The sequence below is a fragment of the Aquarana catesbeiana genome, linkage group LG05 (assembly GCF_042186555.1).
Source record: "Aquarana catesbeiana isolate 2022-GZ linkage group LG05, ASM4218655v1, whole genome shotgun sequence".
Classification (NCBI taxonomy): Eukaryota; Metazoa; Chordata; class Amphibia; order Anura; family Ranidae; genus Aquarana; species Aquarana catesbeiana.
The window spans coordinates 530,653,627-530,678,616 of record NC_133328.1 but is presented as its reverse complement, the minus strand read 5'-3'; the positions used below and the strand labels follow the sequence as shown (position 1 = coordinate 530,678,616).

Below are 24,990 nucleotides of genomic sequence, written 5' to 3'. Positions count from 1 at the left end.
TCCATCGGACTTTTTCCATCGGAATTTCCGACACACAAAGTTTGAGAGCAGGCTATAAAATTTTCCGACAACAAAATCCGTTCGCGTAAATTCCGACTGTGTGTGGACAATTCCAACGCACAAAGTGCCACGCATGCTCAGAATAAATTAAGAGACGAAAGCTATTGGCTACTGCCCCGTTTATAGTCCCGACGTACGTGTTTTACGTCATCGCGTTCAGAACGATTGGATTTTCCAACAACTTTGTGCGGCCGTGTGTATGCAAGACAAGTTTGAGCCAACATCCGTCGGAAAAAATCCATGGATTTTGTTGTCGGAATGTCCGATCAATGTCCGACCGTGTGTATGGGGCATAAGAAATAGAGACGTTTGTTGGGTAGCTCTGTAAAAATGTAATTGACATCTTCTACAGTACTATACAATGTGAGGACATGAAAACACTCGAGTACTATAATATGCCCTAAGTCTACGTGCACACCTATGTGTTTTTTTTATGCTTTTTGTGGTTTGTAGAAACGCACTACAGTCCATTTAACATTGTTTCCTATGAGACACAGTCACATCTATGTGTTTTTCAGCTGCTGTATTTTTGGAAAGGATCAGGGACTTTTTTCCCCGCAGCAGATTGCGTTTTGAGTGTAGTAGACTTCAATGGACCCGCTAAAAAATGCAAGTGTTGTGTTTTTGATGCGTTTTTACATGCGTATTTTTTTTTAATAGCCGGTTGTTAAGGAGCGGGCAGCCGCTGCGTCCCTAATGACCACTGGGTCATCAGCTGTCAGCTGTCCCCGCTGACAGCTGAATGTAAAAATAGGATTTTTTATTACAGCTTACCTGTAAAATCCTTTTCTTTCGACGGACATCACGGGACACAGAGCCACAGTAATTACTGATGGGTTATAGGGTATCACTAGGTATTGGACACTGGTCACACCCTAATCAGGAAGTTCAACCCCCTATATAACCCCTCCCCTTCCAGGGATACCTCAGTTTTGTAGCAAAGCAGTATAGGTGTATTAGAAGAGGGGCGGGACCTCTGTGTCCCGTGATGTCCGTCGAAAGAAAAGGATTTTACAGGTAAGCTGTAATAAAAAATCCTATTTTCTTTTCTCGGACATCACGGGACACAGAGCCACAGTAATTACTGATGGGATGTCCCAAAGCAATGCCAACTGAGGGGGGGGAATCACAACCAAGTAGGGTGCTATCAGACCTGAGGACCTTGTACCGCTGTCTGCAGCACACTACGCCCAAAGGCGATATCCTCATGCCTTCTCACATCCACCTGATAGAATCTGGTGAATGTATGAACTGAAGACCAGGTTGCGGCCTTGCAGATCTGAGCCATAGAGGCCCGGTGATGCACTGCCCAAGAAGCACCAATAGCCCTTGTGGAATGTGCCTTGATCTGAAACGGGGGAACCTTCCGTTTCAAACCGTAAGCTTGAATAATCAACTGTCGAATCCATTTAGAAATGGTCGCTTTTGACGCTGCCTGTCCTCTATTGGGACCCTCCGGCAGCACGAACAAGACATCCGTCTTGCGAATCTGAGCAGTTGCCTCCAGATAGGTCTTGACTGCTCTTACTACATCCAAAGAATGTAATGACCTTTCTTCCGAAGAACAAGGTTCTGGAAAAAAGGAAGGTAGCACAATGTCTTGGTTCAGATGAAAATCTGAAACCACCTTCGGTAAAAAACTAGGATGAGGGCGCAGTACCACTCTATCCTTGTGTATAATCAAGTAAGGCTCTTTACAGGAAAGAGCTGCTATTTCTGATACTCTTCTAGCAGAAGAGATAGCTACCAGGAAAATTAGTTTCCTCGTCAGTAAGACCAAAGGAATCTGACGTATTGGTTCAAAAGGTTGTTTTTGTAACACCGATAGAACCAAATTCAAGTCCCAGGGGTTTAGGGGCGCCTTAACCGGAGGATTAAGACGCATCACCCCCTGTATAAAGTTTCGGATCAGAGAATGCGAAGCAAGCGGCCGTTGAAACAACACTGATAAGGCCGACACCTGGCCCTTGATGGTACTCAAGGCCAGCTTCATCTCTAATCCTAATTGTAGAAAATCCAGAATTCTACCTATGACATATTTCCTGGGATGCCAACCCCTGGATTCACACCAGGATACATAAGCTTTCCAGACTCTATGATAAATCATTCTGGAAGCTGGCTTCCTTGCATTGATCAAGGTAGATATGACAGGACCTGAAAGCCCACGATTTTTCAGAACGTGGGATTCAATAGCCCACCCGTCAAATCTAGCATTTGTGAGGCAGGCTGGAACACCGGACCTTGAGCTAACAGGTCTGGGTGTATCGGTAGGGTCCACCGGGAACCCACCATCATCCCTGCTATTTCTGCTTATCAGGTTCTTCTGGGCCAAACGGGGGCCACCAGAAGTGCCGACTTCCCTTCTTGCCTGAGTCTGCGAAGGAGCCGTGGCAGTAGCAGAATGGGAGGGAATGCATAACTCGGTGAGAGCCGATGCCACGGAATCACCAACGCATCCGTCCTGCCTGCAAGAGGATCCCAGGCAACCGGTAGGAAGGATTTCCCCTTCTGTAGGTTTTCGGGTATGAGCCATCAACTGAGGCTCTGACGCATCGCATGCGACAGGTGCATTGGAAAGTCTAATGCCTGCACCTTCCTGTTCCAGGTCAACAGAATACTGTGTTGCAACAGTTCTGCTTGGAACTGCGCATAGGGAACTGCTTCGAATGAAGCCACCATCTTCCCCTGCAGCCTCATACAAAGGCGGACAGAAAGACCCTTCTTGGCCCTGACTGTCAGAATCAGCTCCCTTAGAGCAATGATCTTTGCCTGCAGACACTTCATTTAAGCAGGAAAGATGGGCACATGTAGGCCTGCATCTCTGATGCTTATAGATGTCAGAAATTCTCCTCCCTGCAGGATGGAGATTACTGTCCGAATTGATTCCAAACGGAAGGACTGCATCCTTGAGAATCGTTTCAGATCTCTCAAATCCAAAATGGGTCTGCCGTCCCCATTTGGTTTTCGGACCATAGAAAGATTGGAACAGAGTCTCAATCCTTGATCCTTTGTGGGAACCCCCACAATGACCTCTTGCGACAAAAGTCGCTTTATCGCTAGAAGGAGCGACTGCTTCTCTTCTGGTTTTCTGGGAACACCTGATCTGAGGAAACGAGGAGAGGGACATTCTTGGAACTCCAGTCTGTACCCTAAGGTTACCGTGGAGATTACCCATCTGTCCTGGAAGTCCTTCTGCCAGGGCCCTGAGAGCTACAGCAGTCTTTCCCCCCACTCGAGCGAGCGGGGCGCCCCTTCATGAAGAGGTCTTAGTGTCTTGTTTAGAAGACCTTTTCCCCCAGGATTTCTTGTGTCCCTGGGGTTGACTCTTGTTTCTTGCCCCAGACGGAGGAGACCGTCGTGACTGCCTGGAGGCTGATGCCCCTGGCGCTGGGGAAAGAGTCCGTTTAAAAGAGGGACGCTTACTCTTCTTCTTATCAGGTAAGAGAGTGCTTTTCCCACAGGAGATCATCTTGATATAGTTATCCAAGTCCTCTCCAAACAACCTTTCACCACGGAAGGGAAACCCAGCCAGGAGCTTCTTACATGGTGCTTCGGCTGACCAGTTTTTCAACCATAAGATTCTACGTATATGCACCAACCCAAGCGATAGGTTTGCACGATAGAATCTCTAATGGCGTCAACAGCATAACATAAAGCCGCAGGAAGGTTAGCAAACCCCTGGGCCTGCTGTTCAGGTAATACTTTGATGACCTGCATAACATGGTCACTTAAGTATTGACAGACTCCAATCGCTGCTACTGCAGGTTGGGCCACTGATTCTGCTAAAGAGAAAACATCTTTCAATAAGAAGTCCATCTTTTTATCCACAGGATCTTTGAGCATCTGAGCATTGTCTACAGGACAAGTCAGATTACTATTTACAGAGGAAATGGCTGCATCAATAGCCGGTATTCCCCACCTCTTAATAAATTTTTCTTCCATAGGATAAAGTGTAGAAAACTTTTTCGGCGGAAGAAATCGCTTATCTGGGTGATCCCACTCAGAATAAAGCAGCTTTTCAAGTAAATTATGAACAGGAAAAGCATGTGCTGCTTGGAAAGGTTTCAGTGACCCCAAAGCAGAAGAGGATTCTGTAACAGTTTCAGGTATGGGCAACTTAAATGTGGAACGGACCAAACCAGTGAGGATCTGCACTAAGACTTTCTCCTCTTGGGAAGTCGCAGAGGGTCCCTCTCCACCTGAATCCTCCGAAGAGGAATCATCCATCCCATCCCGATCCTCTGAAAGGGATTCATCTCCTTTATCCCAGAGCTCCTCTGACTGAGGGTCTTGGGGAGCAGAGGAAGGCCTTGTGCGTTTTCTTCCACTGAGTGAAGATGTAATCACGGCCATTCGTTTTTTCTCTAATCCAGAAATGGTTGAGGAAAAAACTTCTTGTGTAATGTACACAGGGGCTGAAGTGCCGGCAGCAGATGTAGCCCCTAACCCCAATGGCTCTCCCTGTCCAGCTGCCCCTGGTCCCTCAGGAGGGGATGGTGTAGCAGACAGGGGGTCCTCAGTACCTGAACGAGACCCCCTAGTGCCTCTGGTTCTTGGGGTGCTTGAACCTCTTCTACCCATAGTGCAAAGCAACAAGGTGTGAGGTATCAAAAACGAACACTGACTGCTGAGCGATGTAGTCTGGCTAAAAGCCTTGCTACCAAAGGCCCAATCCGGTGTTCTTTAGTAAATGCAGCCTAGGGGAATGCCTGTGTCCCACCTTACATGTGACTGTCAGCTCTGTGTCCCTCCAAGGCTCAGAGCACCTGTACAGTGTGCTTTAAATAGCCATGCTTTGGCACTGTGGGCGTCTGAGCACGCTGATGCTGTGCTGACGCCCCCCCCCCCCCCCCTCGTTTTTGAAAAACGAGCGCTTCCCGCGCGAGTCGACCCTTCCTGGCAAGCCTGAAGGAAGGCTGGGGGTGGGGGAATACGGAGGAGGCCGGCAATGATGGGCCCTGCATCGCAATGCGGCTTCGGTGGTGGCGGCGGTAGCGGCTGTGACAGTGCGGTCTCACCTGTCTTACAGCATACCTGAGCCTCTCCCTAGCCTGGGGGGACCATCCCAGCAGAGAAAACCCCCCACCATCTTGCCTTTGGAGCTGGAGGGAGAGCCTGTGCAGCGGACGCTGAGACAGAATCAAGCATGAGAAGGTTTGTGCTCTTGGCAGCCCCCGGTGGTCACAATAAGCACAGCATGCATTTACCTTAAAAGGAGAAGAGCCACTAGAATTGAAATTCTGTGGAATCTCCTCTTACCTTATCCAGGCCGCAGGGTTCAGTTTATACAGACCCAGCCTTCGCCTCTCACGGTGGGCTCCGTTTGTGAAAAACCGTCAGAGACTGGGGCCCCCATCAGTAGGGGGATCCTTCAGTTCTGGGCCTGTAAAGCACCTCGCCAGAAATTAGGAAGTTTAAAGCCATTTTCTGATCCGCGGGTCCAGCTCTCTAAAAAGAGAAGCGTTACAGGTAAAACCTCGTTTCTTCGGACACGAGGCCCGGGTACCATCCAATTCGGCCATGAAAAGACACTTTGAATGGATCCGGTCGCCTGGCTTGCCCCAGTATAGGATCTTAGGATATTCCCTTTGGAGCTTCAGCACAGGACATCTTTGCACGTCCAACACCTAAGACACTGGTGTAAAAACTGAAGTATCCCTGGAAGGGGAGGGGTTATATAGGGGGTTGAACTTCCTGATTAGGGTGTGACCAGTGTCCAATACCTAGTGATACCCTATAACCCATCAGTAATTACTGTGGCTCTGTGTCCCGTGATGTCCGAGAAAAGAAAAAACAAATTGCTGGCAAAAAAGAAATAAGAAAAAAAATGCCGTGAGGTTCCCCCAATTCATACCATGGGGTAAAAAAATGGCATGGGGTTCCCCCCAAAGTTCATACCAGTCCCTTATCTGAGCATGCAACCCGGCAGGACAGGAAAGGGAGGGGAGGGGGCGCTCGTTCATCCTGATCCATACCAGGCCACATGCCCTCAACATGGGGGGGTGCTTTGGGGCAGGAGGGGCTCTACCCCCCTCAATGCACCTTGTCCCCATGTTGATGTCTGTGTCCCGGGGGCTTATTGGAATCTGGAAACCCCCTTTAACAAGGGTGCCCCTAGATCCCAGGCCCCCCATGTGAATGAGTAGGGGTACATTGTACCCCTACTCATTCACCAAAAAAAGTGTCAAAAATAAATAAAAACACAGACTGTTTTTCTTTTAAATAAAGGAATTGTCAAAAACGAGGTCCCACGTTGTAGGTCCATCGCCAATCACAACACCCGGCGCCACCGCTGACCCGAAAAAGAAGAAGAAAAAACAAAAAATCTGCTCCGGCCGACTGACAACCCCGCTCCTTGTCACATCATCGACCCAGCATGCCTCTGGCCGCCGACGTCATAAGGGGCGGAGTCACCTATGATGTCATTGAGTGGCCCCACCCCTTAGTTATTTAAGAACCGTCAGACAGTGGTGCTGTCAGACGGCAGGAACTGACTTTTTTTTTTGCTGGCAGTGGCGGCGGGCAGCGGGATTGACAATGGATCTACACTGGGAAACATTGTTTTTTTGCTTGTTTTTAATACAGTGGAACCTTGTTTTTTTTTTTGTGAAAAATTATTTTTATTGTTTTTAACAACACATACAACAAATAACATTAACCGACCCAGTCGTGTGAGCCAACAAGGCCATCATATACAGGTACATTTACAAAGACATGTCCTGTCTAACTGACAGTATTGTTACCATCAACAATATCTAAAAATTCCTCCCTCCCTCGCCCCCCCACCAACCCCTTTGCTCAGTTCCCTCTCCCTTCATCCCACATATGTCCTCCGGATACAGCAAATCTTGCCCCACTACTCACTGTGACCAGACTCCCAAGAGGGAGCCCCAAATCTTTCAGCTAAACCACTGGGTATAAAGAGACTTATTTCAGACTTCCCCCATGTGCAGGTGCTAATTTACAGTCAGGTCAGAATTGTATCATGCCTGCCATACTCTATCAAATTTCTTTCCAGTGGAACCTTGGTTAACGAGTAACGTGGTTAATGAGCGTTTTAAAGACGAGCGACTTTTTAAAAAAAATCCTGACTCGGTTTGCGAGTGTTGTCTCCCAAAACGAGCAGAATGCAAGCTAATGGATTGTGCAGTACCGCATTTGGCCTGAGGTGCGGAGGCGCCGTTGACACTCAGAAAGGTTCGTAGCCATTCGGAAATACTCGGAACCACTCGGAAACACTCCTTTCCGAGCATTTCCGAATTCAGATGAGCTGTCCCTGAGTATTTCCAAGGCTCTCCTGTGCCCCCCAACCTCTGGCCACATGCGGTATTGCATGCAATAGAAGTCAATGCGGAACTAATTATCTTCGTTTCCATTGACTTCTATGGGGAAACTCACTTTGATATGCGAGTGCTTTGGATTACAAGCATTCTCCTGGAACGGATTATGCTTGTAATCCAAGGTCCCACTGTATAGGAATTATCAAAAACGGTCTCAGTTTTTATTTATTTTTGACACTTTTTTGGAGAATGAATAGGGGTACCCCCATACTACTTCACATAGGAAGGGCCTGGATCCCGGCCCCCTTGTTAAAGGGGGCTTCTAGATTTCGATAAGCCCCCCCTTCACTCAGACCCCCCCACAACTACAGGCCAACATTGTGGAGAAGAGGCCCTTGTCCCTTCAACATGGCGACAAGGTGCTTTGGGGGCAGAGCACCTACGCTCCAAGGCACCCCCCCATGATGAAAGCATGTGACCTGGTATGGTTTGGGGGGTGCACTCGCTCATCCCTCCCTATTCTGGCCTGCTGGGCTGCATGTATAAGGGCATTTTAGGGTTCGTTCACATGTGCATCAACACCATGTGTCTAAGAGGCATTTATTCAGCATTTTTAAATAATTGCCCTTCAATTCCTGCCATGAATATTACAATGGGCACCACACAGTGCTGTACACACAGGAGTGATAGTGTTGTGTTGTGTCAAAAATTAAGCAGCATGTTGCTTTCTAAGGCACCAATACGAAAACTTTTACAGCAATGTTTATGATATTTTCACATTTACCTCAAATGCATAATCGGTTGTAATTGGAGATGGAGCTAAAATAAATTTAGAACAGATCAGTGCATACTCTAAAACTATTACAAAACACCAGCTAAAAAAAAAAAAAAAAAAAAAAAAAAAAAAAAGATTCACAAGCAACAAATTATATGGTTGAGTCATAAAGCCTAGTTGGGGGGGGGGATTTGTGTTGGGAAGGGGTATTTGGGAGTAGCAGGGAGTAAGAATTGTTCTAGGAGGGGCTGTGGGCTAGGAGTGGCAATTTAGGGGGATCTGTGTTGGGAGGGGAATGGGGGAAGAGGAATCGTGCTAGGAGGGGGGGATTTGTGTTGGGATGGGGGTGGGGAAAGAGGATTTGTGCTACGAAGGGGGCTTTGTGCTAAAACAGGTAATATGGTGAAGGAGAGAGGGGAATTGTGCTAAGAGGGGACATTTATTTTGGGAGGGGGATTTGCGCTAGGAGTGGAAATTACGTGGTGGGGAGGATTGGAGCTAGGAGGGAGATGGGGTGGGGGGCCAGATTTGAAGTGTGTGTGTGTGTGGGGGGGATTTGTGCTAGAATGGGTGATTGGGGGGTGGCATTTGTTGCTGGTGGGATTTCAGAAGGGGATTTCAACTGGGAGGATGGGGACTTTATGCGTAGAGGATATGCATGTAGATTAGTGCCCAAGTTTTTTTGGAAGGGGGTTGCTGACACATAATGCTCATTTGGGGGGGGGGGGGGTGTGCAGTTTTAGCTTACATTTCATAAATAACCAACCATTATATAGCATTCGCTAATTCATTCCTACCTTGACAATATGTGTGGGAGTGAGCTGGACACCTGCATCTAAAGAAAGTATTAATAAATAGTGTTAGTTACAAGTATGACATCTTGTAACACAATGTTTTACTATAATATTAATATGTTAGAAATGAATGGTCCATGAACAAATAATTTATCCTAAGAATAGTTTTAAAAACTTACGATGCCCTCTGCAGTTGCCTTAGGAGATGAATCACTTTATCCCGTCCAGCAGCCATTAGGAATTACAGAAAATACGAAGATTGATTTAGGGTTGCTCTAAGTAGCAAATATAGAGATAATAGAGAGATAAATGGTTACGAACTATAAATAACAAAAGATGAATGGCTTTAATACGCACTTGCAAAATGATATCCAAAAGAAATAATAGACAAAGCCTGCTTCGTATGTCCATAGGAGAATTGTATGGTAACGGGTACCGCCTAATGTCCAAGCACATACGCTCAAAATAACACACATGAAATACAAAAAGAAGTAAGCAACTGTGGGCAATGATAATTGAGGTAAAGAGGGATCTCTAATGGGAAAGTAAGGAGAAAAAGGAATAGGAAAGAGATAAAAAGCAAGTGTCAGGGGGCAAAAAAGGAACAGAAAGAACGCAAAAAGATTGGGACTGGAACAAACAGTAACAGCACATTGACCCTTACTATGGAAAAACAAGAAGCATAAGTGACTGACCTGTAAGGAAAATGGAAACAGGACACCCCCGCCCCAGATACCAAGTGCCTCATAAGGTACCTAAGGCTAGCAAGTTTCCATTTCTGGGTCCTATAAAAGTATCTAAGGCTCCCAGATCTTTATGTTTATCATCATCTACTGTAGGATGCTTGTAGACGGGTGCAGTTTACCTTCTCCACTGCAGGTGGTGCTCTTTCGCAGTCCAGAGGATCACAGTTCCTCTATGGTTTCATGGATCACTAGGGAAGCACCCAATTGGTGGCTGTTGACCCATGTGACTGTGGCAGCCATCTTGGGTTAGGCAGAGCACATTTAAAGCCCTGGCTCCAAGGCTTGGTGCACATTTGACGAGTTGGCAGAGCAGGGAAAGGTACCCTGTCTGTTAGGGACAGTAGTAGTGTTAGGGAGAGGCTCCTGACGAGGATGCAAAGTGTAGGGTCCCATCTCTTATGGACACCTTTTCAACTGGGCACTAGACGGCCTGGCCCCATTCTGTCCCCTCGCAACAAACACTGTCAGTCTGGCTGGAATCTGCTTCTTCCACATGGCTGGAAACCGTGATTGAACCCGGGTAGACTTCCTTGCTTTTACGAAGAACACAGTTCTTCTAAGGTTTCCTGGGTCACTGGGGAAGCACCCAATTGGATGCTTCCGCCCCATGTTACTCTGGCAACCAGCTTGGGTCAGGCAGAAGCTATTTAAGGCCCTGGTTCCCTGGCATGGCACGCATTTGGCGAGTTGGCAGAGTAGGGAAATGTACCCTGTTTGTTAGGGACAGTAGTAGCATTAGGGAGAGGTTCCTGACGAGGATGCAAAGTGTAGGGTCGCACCTCTTATGGACACCTTTACAATTGGGCACTAGACGGCCAGGCCGCATTCTGTCCCCTCGCAACAAACACTGTCAATCTATCTGGTATCTGCTTAATACACATGGCTGGAAAGCGTATATGCACCCAACTGGGTAGACTTCCCAATGGGTTTTTGTGAACCGTTACTGCATTACTTCAAGTCTTCTGTTGCAACTTCTTTTTGTGTATTATTGCCTTTGCACCACACCTACATGCTGGTGACCAATTTATTCACCATAATGTAATCCAACTGGTTTTTAACTTCAGGAAATGAAAACATTGCTTCTTCCAATTCCCCACCCAGATGAAACAAAATAAAACAAAAAACGAGGGAGCTGTTTCTTCAGTGCGTTCGTTTTTTTTTTTGTTTTGTTTTGTTTCATCTGGGTTTACAACCATTAAAGCGGGGGTCCACCCACACCGCCAAAAAAAAAAAAAAAAATATTAAAAGCCAGCAGCTACAAATACTGCAGCTGCTGACTTTTAATACATGGCCACTTACCTGTCCCAGGGTCCAGCGATGTCGGCAGGCGACGCCGAGAACCTGCTCGGTTCTCGGCAGCTGCCGCCGCCATCCTAGGTGAGGGGATCAGGAAGTGAAGCGTTGCGGCTTCACTTCCCGGTTCCCTACTGCGCATGCGCGAGTCGCGCTGCGCGTCCCAAGTGGTCCCCGCTCTCTCCTGGGTCCTGGAGACAGCGCGGTGGGGACGGGAAGAGGCGTAGACTCCCATGGGAGTCTATGCCGGAAGTGGGTGCAAATACCTGTCTTAGACAGGTATCTCTATCTTCCAGGTGAAGTTCCCTAACGGGGGCACATACAGCTATAAATACCTGACAGGCTTTCTAATTACCCTCCACTCTATCCAAAACTAAAAATAAAGTTTTGCCTTTGGTTATACTTTAAAGTGATTGTAAAGCGCTTTTTTTTTCTTTCAATAACAAACATTACCTGCTCTGTGCAGTCAGGGCCGTCTTTAATATTGATTGGACCCTGGGCAAACATTTTCTTGGGCCCCCCGACCACTCTCATGCCCTGTACACACGATCGGAATTTCCGTCAGAAAAAGCTTGGATGGTTTTTCCAACGGAATTCCGCTCAAGCTTGCCTTGCATACACACGGTCACACAAAAGTTCTCAGAACTTTAGACCATCAAGAATGTGGTGACATACAACACTACGACAAGCGGAGAAGATGAAGTTCAATGTTTCCGAGCATGCGCCGGTTTTTGCGCACCCGAATTGCATACAGACATACGCATTTTCGGATAGGAACTTTTTCCGACCGAAAAATGCGAACCCGCTCTCAATCTTTTGCTGGCTGGAATTCCGCCAGCAAAAGTACGATGGAGCATACACATTGAAAATTTCTGACCAAAAGCTCACATCCAACTTTTTTCTGGCGGAATTTCTGATCGTGTGAATGGGGCTTTAGACATATACTTTAACAAATAACAGGAAGACTTAAAATCAGTTTCCAGCAGATCAGGCAGGGATTGCGATTGGTTGCCAGAGGTTACAGCATATCATTACTGCTCACTGACTGGTTGCTAGAGGTTACAGCACACATTACGGCTCACTGATTAGTTGCTAGGGGTAACTGCACATCATTTCTGCTTTCTGATTCATTGCTAGAGGTTACTGCACATCATTACTGTTCACTAGAGCTGCACGATTCTGGCTAAAATGAGAATCACGATTTTTTTGCTTAGAGGATAGATCACGATTCTCGCGGCGTAACATCATCTTTCACATTAAAACAAAATAAATTGTGCTAACTTTACTGTTTCGTTTTTTTTTTAATTTATTGAAGTGTATTTTTTCCCCAAATACAGTGTGACATAAAATATTGCAGCAATTGCCATTTTATTCCCTAGGGTCTCTGCTATATATATATTTTCTCTAATGTTTGGGGGTTCCAGGTAATTTTTTTAGCAAAAAATATTGATTTTAACTAAAGTAAGAAGTGTCAGAAAAAGATTTAGGGCTCTTTCACACGGGGCGGATCAGTGATGATCCGCCCCGTGAACACCCGCTTGCTCAGCGGGGATCGCTCCGCCGATTCCCGCTGAGCAGGAAGTTGACAGGTCCATCGCTGCACACTGTGCAGCGACGAACCTGTCAGAGCGCCGCTCTCCCCTATGGGGGATCAGATGATGACGGACCGTAGTGTCCGTCGTCACCCAATAACGGATGGAAAAGTAGGATTTTCCTCCGTTACACTTTTCGGATCGGAGCGGGTCGGATGTCAGCGGACATGCCACCGCTGACATCCGACGCTCCATAGGGATACATGTATGTCCATTTTTCATCGGAAAACGGAGGGATGAAAAACAGACATACGGATCCCTCGTGTGAAAGAGGCCTTTGACTTTAAGTGGTTAAACTTCCTGCATTTACATGTTGTTTAAAACTTGGCAGATTGCCCAGGTTATTTGTTTACACAGAGAAGTTTATCCCTTTGAGCTAAGAAGGAAGTTAGATACAATGTTTCAAGTTCTAAACTTGGCAGACTGCCCGGATGTTTTCTTTTGACAGCTGAGTGAGCAGATAATCTCTCCACTTGTTTATATGAAAGAATCGGCAAACTCAGCAGGAGAGATCGTCAGGGGAGGTGAATCGAGATCACGATTTTTTAACGATTAATTGTGCAGCTCTACTGTTCACTGATTGGTTGCTATAGGTTATTGCTTATCATTACTGCTCACTGATTGGTTGCTAGAGGTTACAGCACATCATTACCACTCATTGATTGGTTGCTAGAGGTTACTGCAGATCATTACCATTTACCGATTGGCTGCAAGAGGTTACTGCACATCATTCCCGCTCAGTGGTAGAGCAATCCCAGATAATTGAGCAAGTAAAGCAGCACATTAATCAAGCGATTAGTCCAAACGTATTGCAAATTTTAAGCAGAAAGTAGGCAAGCAAGGAGCATTTTGCGTAATGCAGCTTAGTTTACTGAATGATTACTCCAGAATAAAGTAACATGTAGCCGCTCTTGTGTATAAGTCTGCTCACCACCTCCAAGTAATGGGACCCGGCACTCATGGCACACAGCTCTTCAATACAGGGTGCACCAGTCCAGATGAAACTGTTAGGAGCTTGCTAAAAAATTATTGCACACCACTGCTGTCACTGGATACCAGGGTTGCCAACCTCCTGCAAATGTTTTTACTGACAAAACCAGGAAAATTTGCTGACAATCTATATTTATTTAAACAGCATAAAACTAAATCTGTAAACACTGACATTACCCAGAAGAAGAAATTGGGCCCGATTTACACTTAAAAAGTCAGCACAGTGTGACAAAATAAAAGCCCCCCTGGGATACAGTTGTAAAACAAGTTCTGCTAAGCATGCTGCAGAGAGTAGTGGGCATGGCCAGATTGCTGTAAGAGTGGCTTAAAAGAGGGTGATTAAACAGAACCACCCTTGACCACCTACCTCTAAACAAACATAGCAGCCTTTTCGTTGACTACACATTGCCATGATATCGATGTTTAGCTTGACGGTGCTGAAGTTTTAACTCAACATGTGAAGTTTCACAGACGCCGTCGCCTATGAAACTTGCCCATTGCAATCACAGTCACTTGCAACCACAAACCAAATGCACTTCTCCTGAATGCCTGCAAACTGTCACTGCAAAGCTATCCACTGTGGATAACTTTAGAGGGGCAGAAGGGACTGCAGCACATGTGAGAGAGGACATTGTAGTGAAAGGACCACTTTAAGAACCAAAAGGGATTCAACTGCAGCCCCCCAACACATCAAAGGGTTGAGAATATTATTTAGTGCTCAACATACTACAGGAGATGACCAGAGACTGCGGATCTACTACAGGAGATGACCAGAGACTGCGGATCTACTACAGGAGATGACCAGAGACTGCGGATCTACTACAGGAGATGACCAGAGACTGCGGATCTACTACAGGAGATGACCAGAGACTGCGGATCTACTACAGGAGATGACCAGAGACTGCGGATCTACTACAGGAGATGACCAGAGACTGCGGATCTACTACAGGAGATGACCAGAGACTGCGGATCTACTACAGGAGATGACCAGAGACTGCGGATCTACTACAGGAGATGACCAGAGACTGCGGATCTACTACAGGAGATGACCAGAGACTGCGGATCTACTACAGGAGATGACCAGAGACTGCGGATCTACTACAGGAGATGACCAGAGACTGCGGATCTACTACAGGAGATGACCAGAGACTGCAGATCTACTACAGGAGATGCCCAGAGGCTGCGGATCTACTACAGGAGATGACCAGAGACTGCGGATCTACTACAGGAGATGACCGGAGACTGCGGATCTACTACAGGAGATGACCAGAGACTGCGGATCTACTACAGGAGATGACCAGAGACTGCGGATCTACTACAGATGACCAGGGACTGCGGATCTACTACAGATGACCAGGGACTGCGGATCTACTACAAGAAGAGACCAGAGACTGAGGATCTACTACAGGAGATGACCAGAGACTGCGGATGTTCCACAGCAAAAGACCAGTGACTGAGGATCTACTACAGGAGATGACCAGAGATTGCGGATCTACTACAGGAGATTACCAGAGACTGCGGATCTACTACAGAAGGGGATCAACTAAGTAACAATTTTATAATTCTACTTATCAGCAATGTACAGCTATACAGTTGGTAAACAACAGGTCCGTGTTTAGGATAACAGTCCACAAGCAGTGTATGGGCAGAAGGACCTACTTAGCCAGCCAGGCTCACTTCCCTCTCTCAAAGGTCCAGGGGTGGAGCTCTCAGCGCTCCCACTTCGATCTTAGCTCCAAGCCTCCGAGCATACAGGCTGCATGGGACAGGGTCAGAGCAACAGTGGACACCTGACAGGTCCCAGAAGATTGCCTGTCCACTGGGAGAGCACAGCGCGACTCACGCATGCGCAGTGCGCGCCCAGCCATCACGCCACTAGCTGTCATGGCCAGGTGCCCACAGTTTTAATGGAGGCGCCGAGGAGAGGAGCGAGGCTCCGTGTGGCCGCATCTCTGGACCGCAGAACAGGTGTCTGTTTATTAAGAGTCAGCAGCTAAACTTTTTTAGCGCTTTCCCTGACTTGTTCATTCCCCGACTTATTTGGGGTAGGCGGAACACTTTGGTGGGGGTGGGTCAGCCACGCCTCTTGACCACTGACCTCCAATTCCAATACCTGAGTCCTAACCTTGTTCTTCAAGGGGAAACCCTAACCTTAACCCCTGACTTTTAATAAACAAAAAAAGCCTGGAACTCCACTTTAAAGTGCAACAATCCTAACTTTTTTGCATGGACATTTCTTCCTTGGGATATAAAAGGTTAATGACTGGGAATGTCATGAGAAGGCCTCTGGCATGTAGATGGGCATAAGATGGCGGGGGCTTAAAACTTCAAGGTGGAGGTTGTTGTTCTGGTAGGAGGAGAAGGCAGGCAGGGACTTGTGCTCCTGGCACCATTACATAGCCATTCGCAAGCCCCCTTACAGAACCATATATCAGATGCTAGACCTCTCCTTCACCTCCTCTTGGCCACTGCACACATTAACTTCTTCATGCCTGGGGCACTTTCACATAGGCCCATGTTTTACATGTGGTCCAGATAGAAGCTTCAGAAGTCCAACAATCACGAAACATGGGGGGCCACCTGATGCATTAACCCGCAGGGATCATCTCTGACCACCAGGCAGGGGTCTCCATGTCCTCTGTCACTACCTACAGAGCCAACCATGTTTGCACCAGTGAGGCTGGGTTCACACTGGTCCGACAAACGCTCCGACATTGGGAGCTCATGTCGCATGACGTGTGAAATTCAATGTTTCCCTATGGGAGCCGTTCTAACTGGTCCGACACAAGTCGTTCCGACTTTAGAAATGCTCCCTGTACTACTTTGGTCCGACTTTGATCCTACTTCAGCCCATTGACTATCATTGAAGTAGGATCAAAGTCGGATCCTTGTCCTAACCATCCGACTTTGGCATACGACATTGTGTTATTTCCTGCCCCCTGCTGTAGCCCCTCCCATTGTGTGTTAGTTTTGATTGGTCAAAGGACAAGTGTACTATCTGAAAAGTCGGATCAAAGTAGTATCCTGTTCATGAAAGTTGGATGGATGTAGGACCAATGTAGGATCAATGTAGGACCAATGTAGGACTGATGTTGCAGTGCAAAGTAGGATGAGGCTGGGTTCACACTGGTGCGACACGACAGCCGTCCTACTTTGGATCCGACTTTGCCCTGCGACATGAAGCCGGCATGTGTCCGACTTTCAATGAACGGGGATCCGACTTGGATCCCCGCCAATGCCGGCACTGTGTTTGGTATGAATCTTTAGGGGGGAACTCCGCGCCAAATTTTAAATAAAAAACCGGCATGGGTTCCCCCTCCAGAGGCATACCAGGCCCTTGGGTCTGGTATGGACCTTGAGGGGAAACCCCTACGCCGAAAAAACGGCGTGGGGGGTCGCCCCCAATCCATACCAGACCCTTATCCGAGCACGCAGCCCGGCCGGACAGGAATGGGGGTGGGGACGAGCGAGCGCCCCCCCCCCTCCTGAACCGTACCAGGCCGCATGCCCTCAACATGGGGGTGGTGCCTTGGGGGAGGGGGCGCGCTGCGGCCCCCCCACCCCAAAGCACCTTGTCCCCATGTCGATGAGGACAAGGGCCTCTTCCCGACAACCCTGGCCGTTGGTTGTCGGGGTCTGCGGGCGGGGGGCTTATCGGAATCCGGGAGCCCCCTTTAATAAGGGAGCCCCCAGATCCCGGCCCCCCACCCTATGTGAATGAGTATGGGGTACAGCGTACCCCTACCCATTCACCTAGGAAAAAAGTGTCAATTTAAAAAAAAACACTACACAGATTTTTAAAGCATTTTATTAGACAGCTCCGGGGGTCTTCTTCCGACTTCGGGGGTCTCTCCGGTTCTTCTCCACGCTCTCCGGATCTTCTGCCGGGCTCCTCCGCTCTCTTCTGCTCTTTTGCCGCTCTTTTGCTAAAGCGGAGGAGCCCGGTCTTCAATCTTCTGCCTTCTGCCCTCTTCTCCTGATGTTGACACGACGCTCTCCGGGGCTAGAATGCTCTCTGTGCGCTCTGCTCTGACTTATATAGGCGGTGACCCCGCCCCCTTATGCCGTCACAGTCCCTGGGCATGCTGGGACTGTGACGTTTTAGGGGGCGTGGTCATCGGGTGATGACCACGCCCCCTAAAACGTCACAGTCCCAGCATGCCCAGGGACTGTGACGGCATAAGGGGGCGGGGTCACCGCCTATATAAGTCAGAGCAGAGCGCACAGAGAGCATTCTAGCCCCGGAGAGCGTCGTGTCAACATCAGGAGAAGAGGGCAGAAGGCAGAAGATTGAAGACCGGGCTCCTCCGCTTTAGCAAAAGAGCGGCAAAAGAGCAGAAGAGAGCGGAGGAGCCCGGCAGAAGATCCGGAGAGCGTGGAGAAGAACCGGAGAGACCCCCGAAGTCGGAAGAAGACCCCCGGAGCTGTCTAATAAAATGCTTTAAAAATCTGTGTAGTGTTTTTTTTTTTAAATTGACACTTTTTTCCTAGGTGAATGGGTAGGGGTACGCTGTACCCCATACTCATTCACATAGGGTGGGGGGCCGGGATCTGGGGGCTCCCTTATTAAAGGGGGCTCCCGGATTCCGATAAGCCCCCCGCCCGCAGACCCCGACAACCAACGGCCAGGGTTGTCGGGAAGAGGCCCTTGTCCTCATCAACATGGGGACAAGGTGCTTTGGGGTGGGGGGCCGCAGCGCGCCCCCTCCCCCAAAGCACCAACCCCCCATGTTGAGGGCATGCGGCCTGGTACGGCTCAGGAGGGGGGGGGGCGCTCGCTCGTCCCCACCCCCATTCCTGTCCGGCCGGGCTGCGTGCTCGGATAAGGGTCTGGTATGGATTGGGGGGGACCCCCACGCCGTTTTTATCGGCGTAGGGGGTTCCCCTCAAGGTCCATACCAGACCCAAGGGCCTGGTATGCTCTTGGAGGGGGAACCCATGCCGGTTTTTTTATTTAAAATTTGGCGCGGAGTTCCCCCTCAAGAACATCTGAGCACAAGTCGCGTGCCAAAGTCGGATCATGCAAGACGGCAATCCGACTTTGATCCGACTTCAATGATAGTCAATAGACTGAAGTAGGATCAAAGTCGGACCAAAGTAGTACAGGGAGCATTTCTAAAGTCGGAACGACTTGTGTCGGACCAGTTAGGACGGCTCCCATAGGGAAACATTAAATTTCACACGTCATGCGACATGAGCTCCCAATGTCGGAGCGTTTGTCGGACCAGTGTGAACCCAGCCTAAAGCACATACTTTTAATCCCAGATATTGGCTACCAATCAGTCAATGTTTTCTCAGCAGAACATCAGTCAGAGGCTTCTGGGTGCAAATGGAGTTTCTTTACTTTGCAGGGCAAAGCATGCAAAACAGACCAAAACTCTGGGTTACATAACTTCCATATAATACGTATAATATGTATGTATATTTTTAGCCCACTCTGGTCTGGCCATATCATCCCATATCAGTAGTCAGCTAGCGGTAGCTAAAGGGGACCAACAATGATGGTAAAGCCAACAATGGTAAAGCCTGGAACAGTGACATCTCTCATATGCTCCTATGTCCCAGCCATTGTTGGCACTCCCTCCTCTCCCCTGCAGCTGCCACTGACTGACACAGAGGAGCCTGATCACGTGACTGGACTGGAGTAGGCTGAAAATAGGAATGTATAAACATCTTTTTTTACACAAGTTAGGCCTCTTTCACACGGGCACCTTCGCAAAGCGCAATCTGCTTGCTCAGCGGGGGATCTCTCTGCTGATCCCCACTGAGCAAGCGGATGACAGGTCAGTGCCCGCTCCGCTATGCAGAGCAGACTCGGACACAGTCTCGCTCCCCTTTATGGAGAAATTGGATGCAAACTGACCACCTGTCCGTTTCCATCCGATCCACCAGACGGACGGGGAATAGGACCACCATCTGTCTGTTTTTGGCAGACAGGATCAGATCAGATTGAATAGCGGCAGCCAGTGGCGGCTCGTCCATTGGGGGCGAACAGGTGCCATCCCCCAAGCTTTTCACAAAAGAAAATAAATACATTTTTAAAAAAAAATTAAAACTAAATAAATTCAGTCACTTCCGGGCGCCAGACACATGGCTGTCTATGGGAAGCTTCCCAGCTTGCAATCAGCAGACTGCAAGCTGAGAAGCTGATTTGCCCGTGTTTAGGGCGTGTTCCGGGCGCAAACGATGTGCCCGCAAACACTCCCACTGTCCAGTCATTTGCTTCTGGCTCCTGTCCTATTTTTTTATTGGCCGGGACTGGAGGGCAACTTGGCAGTGCTTTTTCAGCACCAAGTGTGACTTCCTATCTCCTGGCTGGCTTGCTGTTGTGCTATGGTGGAGTCAGAGTAGAGTGGGGAGACTGACTGACCCTGTGATGTGAGGCGGGGAGCGGATCACTGATGTGGCGGATGGGCATGGAGCTGGCAGTGCTGAGCCTGAGTACAGCCAGAACCTGAAGGTGAGTGCGGGGATCGGGGGGTGACAGTAAAGTGCAGTAATCCTTTTCACTGCAGATTTCTCTCTCGTTTTTCTTTCTATCTTCCCTCTTCATCCTTGTAAAGCAAGCTACGTTTTCCATGGTACATAACCCTTCTATTCTGTGTCTCACTCGACATCGCACCCCCTCTTCCTCCATTCCCAGGAGGTGGCAGCAGCTTGTCATGGTGCTGGCCATATATAGACAGAGGGTGAGGCTGGAAGCTCTTCAGTGTTATTAGTGGAGGACTCGGAGAGAGCACTGTGGATTTATCTTGGGCTCCTCCTCCTCCTTCTCTCATGTAAGGAGCAACTGATTAAAATTCGTCCAGTGCCCAGCTTACACTGATCTATCAGCTGTATACCGTGATCTGCGATTCTAGGGCTGTATACCGTGATCTGCGATTCTAGGGCTGTATACCGCGATCTGCGATTCTAGGGCTGTATACCGCGATCTGCGATTCTAGGGCTGTATACCGCGATCTGCGATTCTAGGGCTGTATACCGCGATCTGCGATTCTAGGGCTGTATACCGCGATCTGCGATTCTAGGGCTGTATACCGCGATCTGCAATTCTAGGGCTGTATACCGCGATCTGCAATTCTAGGGCTGTATACCGCGATCTGCAATTCTAGGGCTGTATACCGCGATCTGCAATTCTAGGGCTGTATACCGCGATCTGCAATTCTAGGGCTGTATACCGTGATCTGCAATTCTAGGGCTGTATTCTGCGATTCTGGGGCTGTATACTGTGATCCGCAATTCTAGGGCTGTATTCTGTGATTCTAGGGCTGTATACTCCTTTTCTGCGATTCTGGGGCTGTATACTCCTGCCCTGCAATTCTGGGGCTGTATACCGTGATCTGCGATTCTAGGGCTGTATACTCCTGCCCTGCAATTCTGGGGCTGTATACTCCTGCCCTGCAATTCTGGGGCTGTATACTCCTGCCCTGCAATTCTGGGGCTGTATACTCCTGTTCTGCGATTCTGGGGCTGTATACCGTGATCTGCGATTCTAGGGCTGTATACCGTGATCTGCGATTCTAGGGCTGTATACCGTGATCTGCGATTCTAGGGCTGTATACCGTGATCCGCGATTCTAGGGCTGTATACCGTGATCCGCGATTCTAGGGCTGTATTCTGTGATTCTAGGGCTGTATACTCCTTTTCTGCGATTCTGGGGCTGTATACCGTGATCTGTGATTCTGAGGCTGTATACTCCTGTTCTGCGATTCTGGGGCTGTATACTATGATTCTGGGGCTGTATACCACGATCTGCGATTCGGGGGCTATATACTCCTGTACTGCGATTCTGGGGCTGTATACCATGATCTGTGATTCTGGGGCTGTATACTCCTGTCCTGCGATTCAGGGGTTGTATACTCCTGTCCTGTGATGCTGAGGCTGTATACTCCTGCCCTGCGATTCTGAGGCTGTATACTCCTGTCATGCGATTCTGGGGCTGTATACTCCTGTCATGCGATTCTGGGGCTGTATACTCCTGCCCTGCGATTCTGGGGCTGTATACTCCTGCCCTGCGATTCTGGGGCTGTATACTCCTGCCCTGCGATTCTGGGGCTGTATACTCCTGCCCTGCGATTCTGGGGCTGTATACTCCTGTCCTGCGATTCTGGGGCTGTATACTCCTGCCCTGCGATTCTGGGGCTGTGTACTCCTGCCCTGCGATTCTGGGGCTGTGTACTCCTGCCCTGCGATTCTGGGGCTGTGTACTCCTGTTCTGCGATTCAAGGGCTGTGTACTCCTGTTCTGCGATTCTGGGGCTGTGTACTCCTGTTCTGCGATTCTGGGGCTGTGTACTCCTGTTCTGCGATTCTGGGGCTGTGTACTCCTGTTCTGCGATTCTGGGGCTGTGTACTCCTGTTCTGCGATTCTGGGGCTGTGTACTCCTGTTCTGCGATTCTGGGGCTGTGTACTCCTGTTCTGCGATTCTGGGGCTGTGTACTCCTGTTCTGCGATTCTGGGGCTGTGTACTCCTGTTCTGCGATTCTGGGGCTGTGTACTCCTGTTCTGCGATTCTGGGGCTGTGTACTCCTGTTCTGCGATTCTGGGGCTGTGTACTCCTGTTCCGCGATTCTGGGGCTGTATACTCCTGTTCTGCGATTCTGGGGCTGTATACTCCTGACACTATGGGTGGAAGCTAGTGGAATACAGGGGATGGAGTAGGTGGTTTCTATAAAGGGTGGGGCTTATAAGTAGAGGTCGACCGATATGGGTTTTTCTCTGGCCGATGCCGATATTTAGAAATCTCGGTGGCCGATATGTGATGCCGATTTTTTTTTTTCCTTCATCTCATCAAATTTAACAGTTAGACCCCTTTCACACTGGGGCGTTTTTCAGGCGCTTTTGGGCTAAAAATAGCACCTGTAAAGTGCCTGTAAAACGGCTCCCCTGCAGTCTCAGTGTGATATCCTGAGTACTTTCACACTGAGGCGATGCGCTGGCAGGATGTTAAAAAAAGTCCTGCAAGCTGCATCTTTGGAGCGGTGTATACCACCGCTCCTGCCCATTGAAATGAATGTGCACCACTGCCAAAGCACCTGCAAAGCGTTTCGGCAGCGGCACTTCAGGGGCGCATTTAACACCTTCCTCGGCTGCTAGCTGGGTTATAAGCTCCCCGCTAGCAGCCGAATAGCACCGCTAAAATGACGCTAAAGCGCCGCTAAAACTAGCAGCGTTTTACCGTCAACGCATGCCCGCTGCAGTGTGAAAGCAACCTAAAGTGATACAGAAAATTTTTTACATTTAAACAAACCTCCAATCAGTTCACTTGTATGTATAATTTAGATAAAAAAAAATATATAAAAAAAAACTATATCTTAAAAATAAATACACAAAAACAGGTAATCAAAACTTTTGGACGAAAAAAATGGGCTAATTTTACTGCTTAGTTTTTTTTTTTTTAATTTAATTTATTAGTGTATTTTTTTAAAAATTGTGTTTGAAAGACCGCTGCGCAAATATCGTGTGACATAAAATATTGCAACAACCGCTATTTTATTCCCTAGGGTCTCTGCTAAAAAAAAATATATATATAATGTTTGGGGGTTCTAAGTGATTTTCTAGCAGAAAATACAGGATTTTTACTTGTAAGCAACAAATGTCAGAAAAGATTTAGTCTTTAAATGGTTAAACTGAGAACTTCTCCACGGAGTTCAGCTCATTCAGAAGTGTAAATATTGTATCAATTCAGGTTCTTTTTATCAGATTTGGCAGGCTGCCCAGAGAGGGGAGAGAAGTGCTTCACAGAAGAATACAGGCAACTTGTATTGACTTCAGAAGTCATTTACAAGTCGCGCTGAGTTATATCGGCATTTTTTATAAGAAAAAAACACCAAATATCGGCCGATATATCGGTCGACCTCTACTTATAAGTGGGAGGGGTCTGGCACCCCCCCCATCCTAAAACTTCCCCAGCGGCAGCTGTCAGTGGACATGTGTCTTCTGACACCCACTGCTCCATAGAAGAGACTGGAGGGTCCGATCAGGTCCGCCTGAAAAACTGACAGGTGTACCCCGAGTAGATCGCCTATGAGAAAGGGGCCTTAGTCAGCATTGGTGTAAGGAGGGGGGGAGGGGGCATTTTAGTTTGGAATGAATGGACTTTACTGAATGAAAGCTACATTCACTATTAGACATTTGTTCATTCGATAAAAAAAATCTCCATTCGGTGTCTTCTGATTTTCTCATTACTGCAGTCAAAGACAAATGTCAATTTGACCCCATTAATGATTAGAAAATGGAATGAATGTTCCTAAAAGGAGAAATGGTGAATGACATTCTACTATTGTAGCCATCTTTACCAGGCCAACTGATGTTTCCCCCCCAAGATCTCTCTGCAGGAGTTCATCTACCGGCCACCATAGACGTGAGAACATTGCCCGATCAAGCTGAATACAATTATGAGGAACTGTAATCTGATGTCTAAGGGGTGCCAGCAATGACTCTTTTCACAAATGGAATATTACTCGTTGACATCCTTCTGTTGCCTCTGGCTTTCACCTTGAGCCCAGATTCACACTGTTGTGGGATTGAACTCGTGTGCGTTCACCTGAACTCCTGCATGTCAGTCCGGTGATATCAGAGACATCTGTGCGGTTTCCTGTACAGATGTCTATTGAAATCGCACCTGAAATCGCCAAAAGTAGTACAGAAATGGTGTGGCGTCGCACCGATTCGGACGGTTCCATTGCGGGCAATAGCCGCCGATTTGGCATGTGATTTGACATCAATGTGAACTAGGGCTAAAACACACAACAGGTAAGAAAAAGTTGTTTCAGCGATCACAAATAAACAAAGCCATATACTGATAACTAAAATCGATTTTTCTACATAAAAGGCATTTCCAGAAACATTGTAGGTTTGTGCCTAAAAACAGTTATGTATTAATGTCACGTTCATGTATATAATAAAGCATTGATATGGGGTGTGAAATGATCCATGTTTGCAGACATGACATAGCAGTTCATTACAAACTAGATCAGCACAGTGACCCCCTTCTACAAAGAGACCCATACAAGGAATAATACCTGGAAGGCTTTATGTGTACAGTGGAGTCAGTATGGGGAAATCCTGTTCCAGTCTCCTTGTGTCAGCCAGTGTAGGAATGCATGTTCTCTCCCAGCATTCAGTGCAGCGTTGTCTTCTGATTGGTGGTAATCTGATCACTCCAAGGCTGCAGGAAAACAAGTCCCTCCTCCCCTCTGTAAGCCACTCTTTCTGCGTTTTCTCTATGGATTGTTCACTGGTTTAAAGCCTAGACAATTCTTATTTACCCAGCAATCGTACAAGGCAAGATTCGCACATTTCTGTAAACTTCACTTTGTTTGCAGCACCAGTTTCCTTTTTCTGTGCCCTTTCTGGTCCAAAGGGTGATGCGGCTGCTTACAGAATATGACCCTGGAATGTATATTCATATACACAGCGATTTCCCCAATGCACTGAAGTAAATAGTAAATGGCTAAC

General features: G+C 47.9%; 1 protein-coding gene across 3 annotated transcripts in view; it reads right to left on the bottom strand.

Annotated features, from left to right (window-relative positions):
- The window catches only part of ADHFE1 (alcohol dehydrogenase iron containing 1), a 61,252-nt gene extending 36,546 nt beyond the window's left edge, over positions 1-24,706 (bottom strand). Inside the window, exons 1-4 of one of the 3 annotated variants that reach the window (XM_073631748.1) lie at positions 24,555-24,706; positions 9,089-9,184; positions 8,913-8,950; positions 8,125-8,159 (exon numbers count right to left, since the gene is read on the bottom strand). In XM_073631748.1, coding sequence (XP_073487849.1) covers positions 8,125-8,159; positions 8,913-8,950; positions 9,089-9,144 — 129 coding nt within the window. In that variant the 5' untranslated portion in view covers positions 9,145-9,184; positions 24,555-24,706. The remainder of the gene's footprint in view (positions 1-8,124; positions 8,160-8,912; positions 8,951-9,088; positions 9,185-24,554) is intronic. The other 2 variants (XM_073631749.1, XM_073631750.1) reach the window with 2 other exon arrangements.
- Positions 24,707-24,990: the final 284 nt, after the last annotated feature.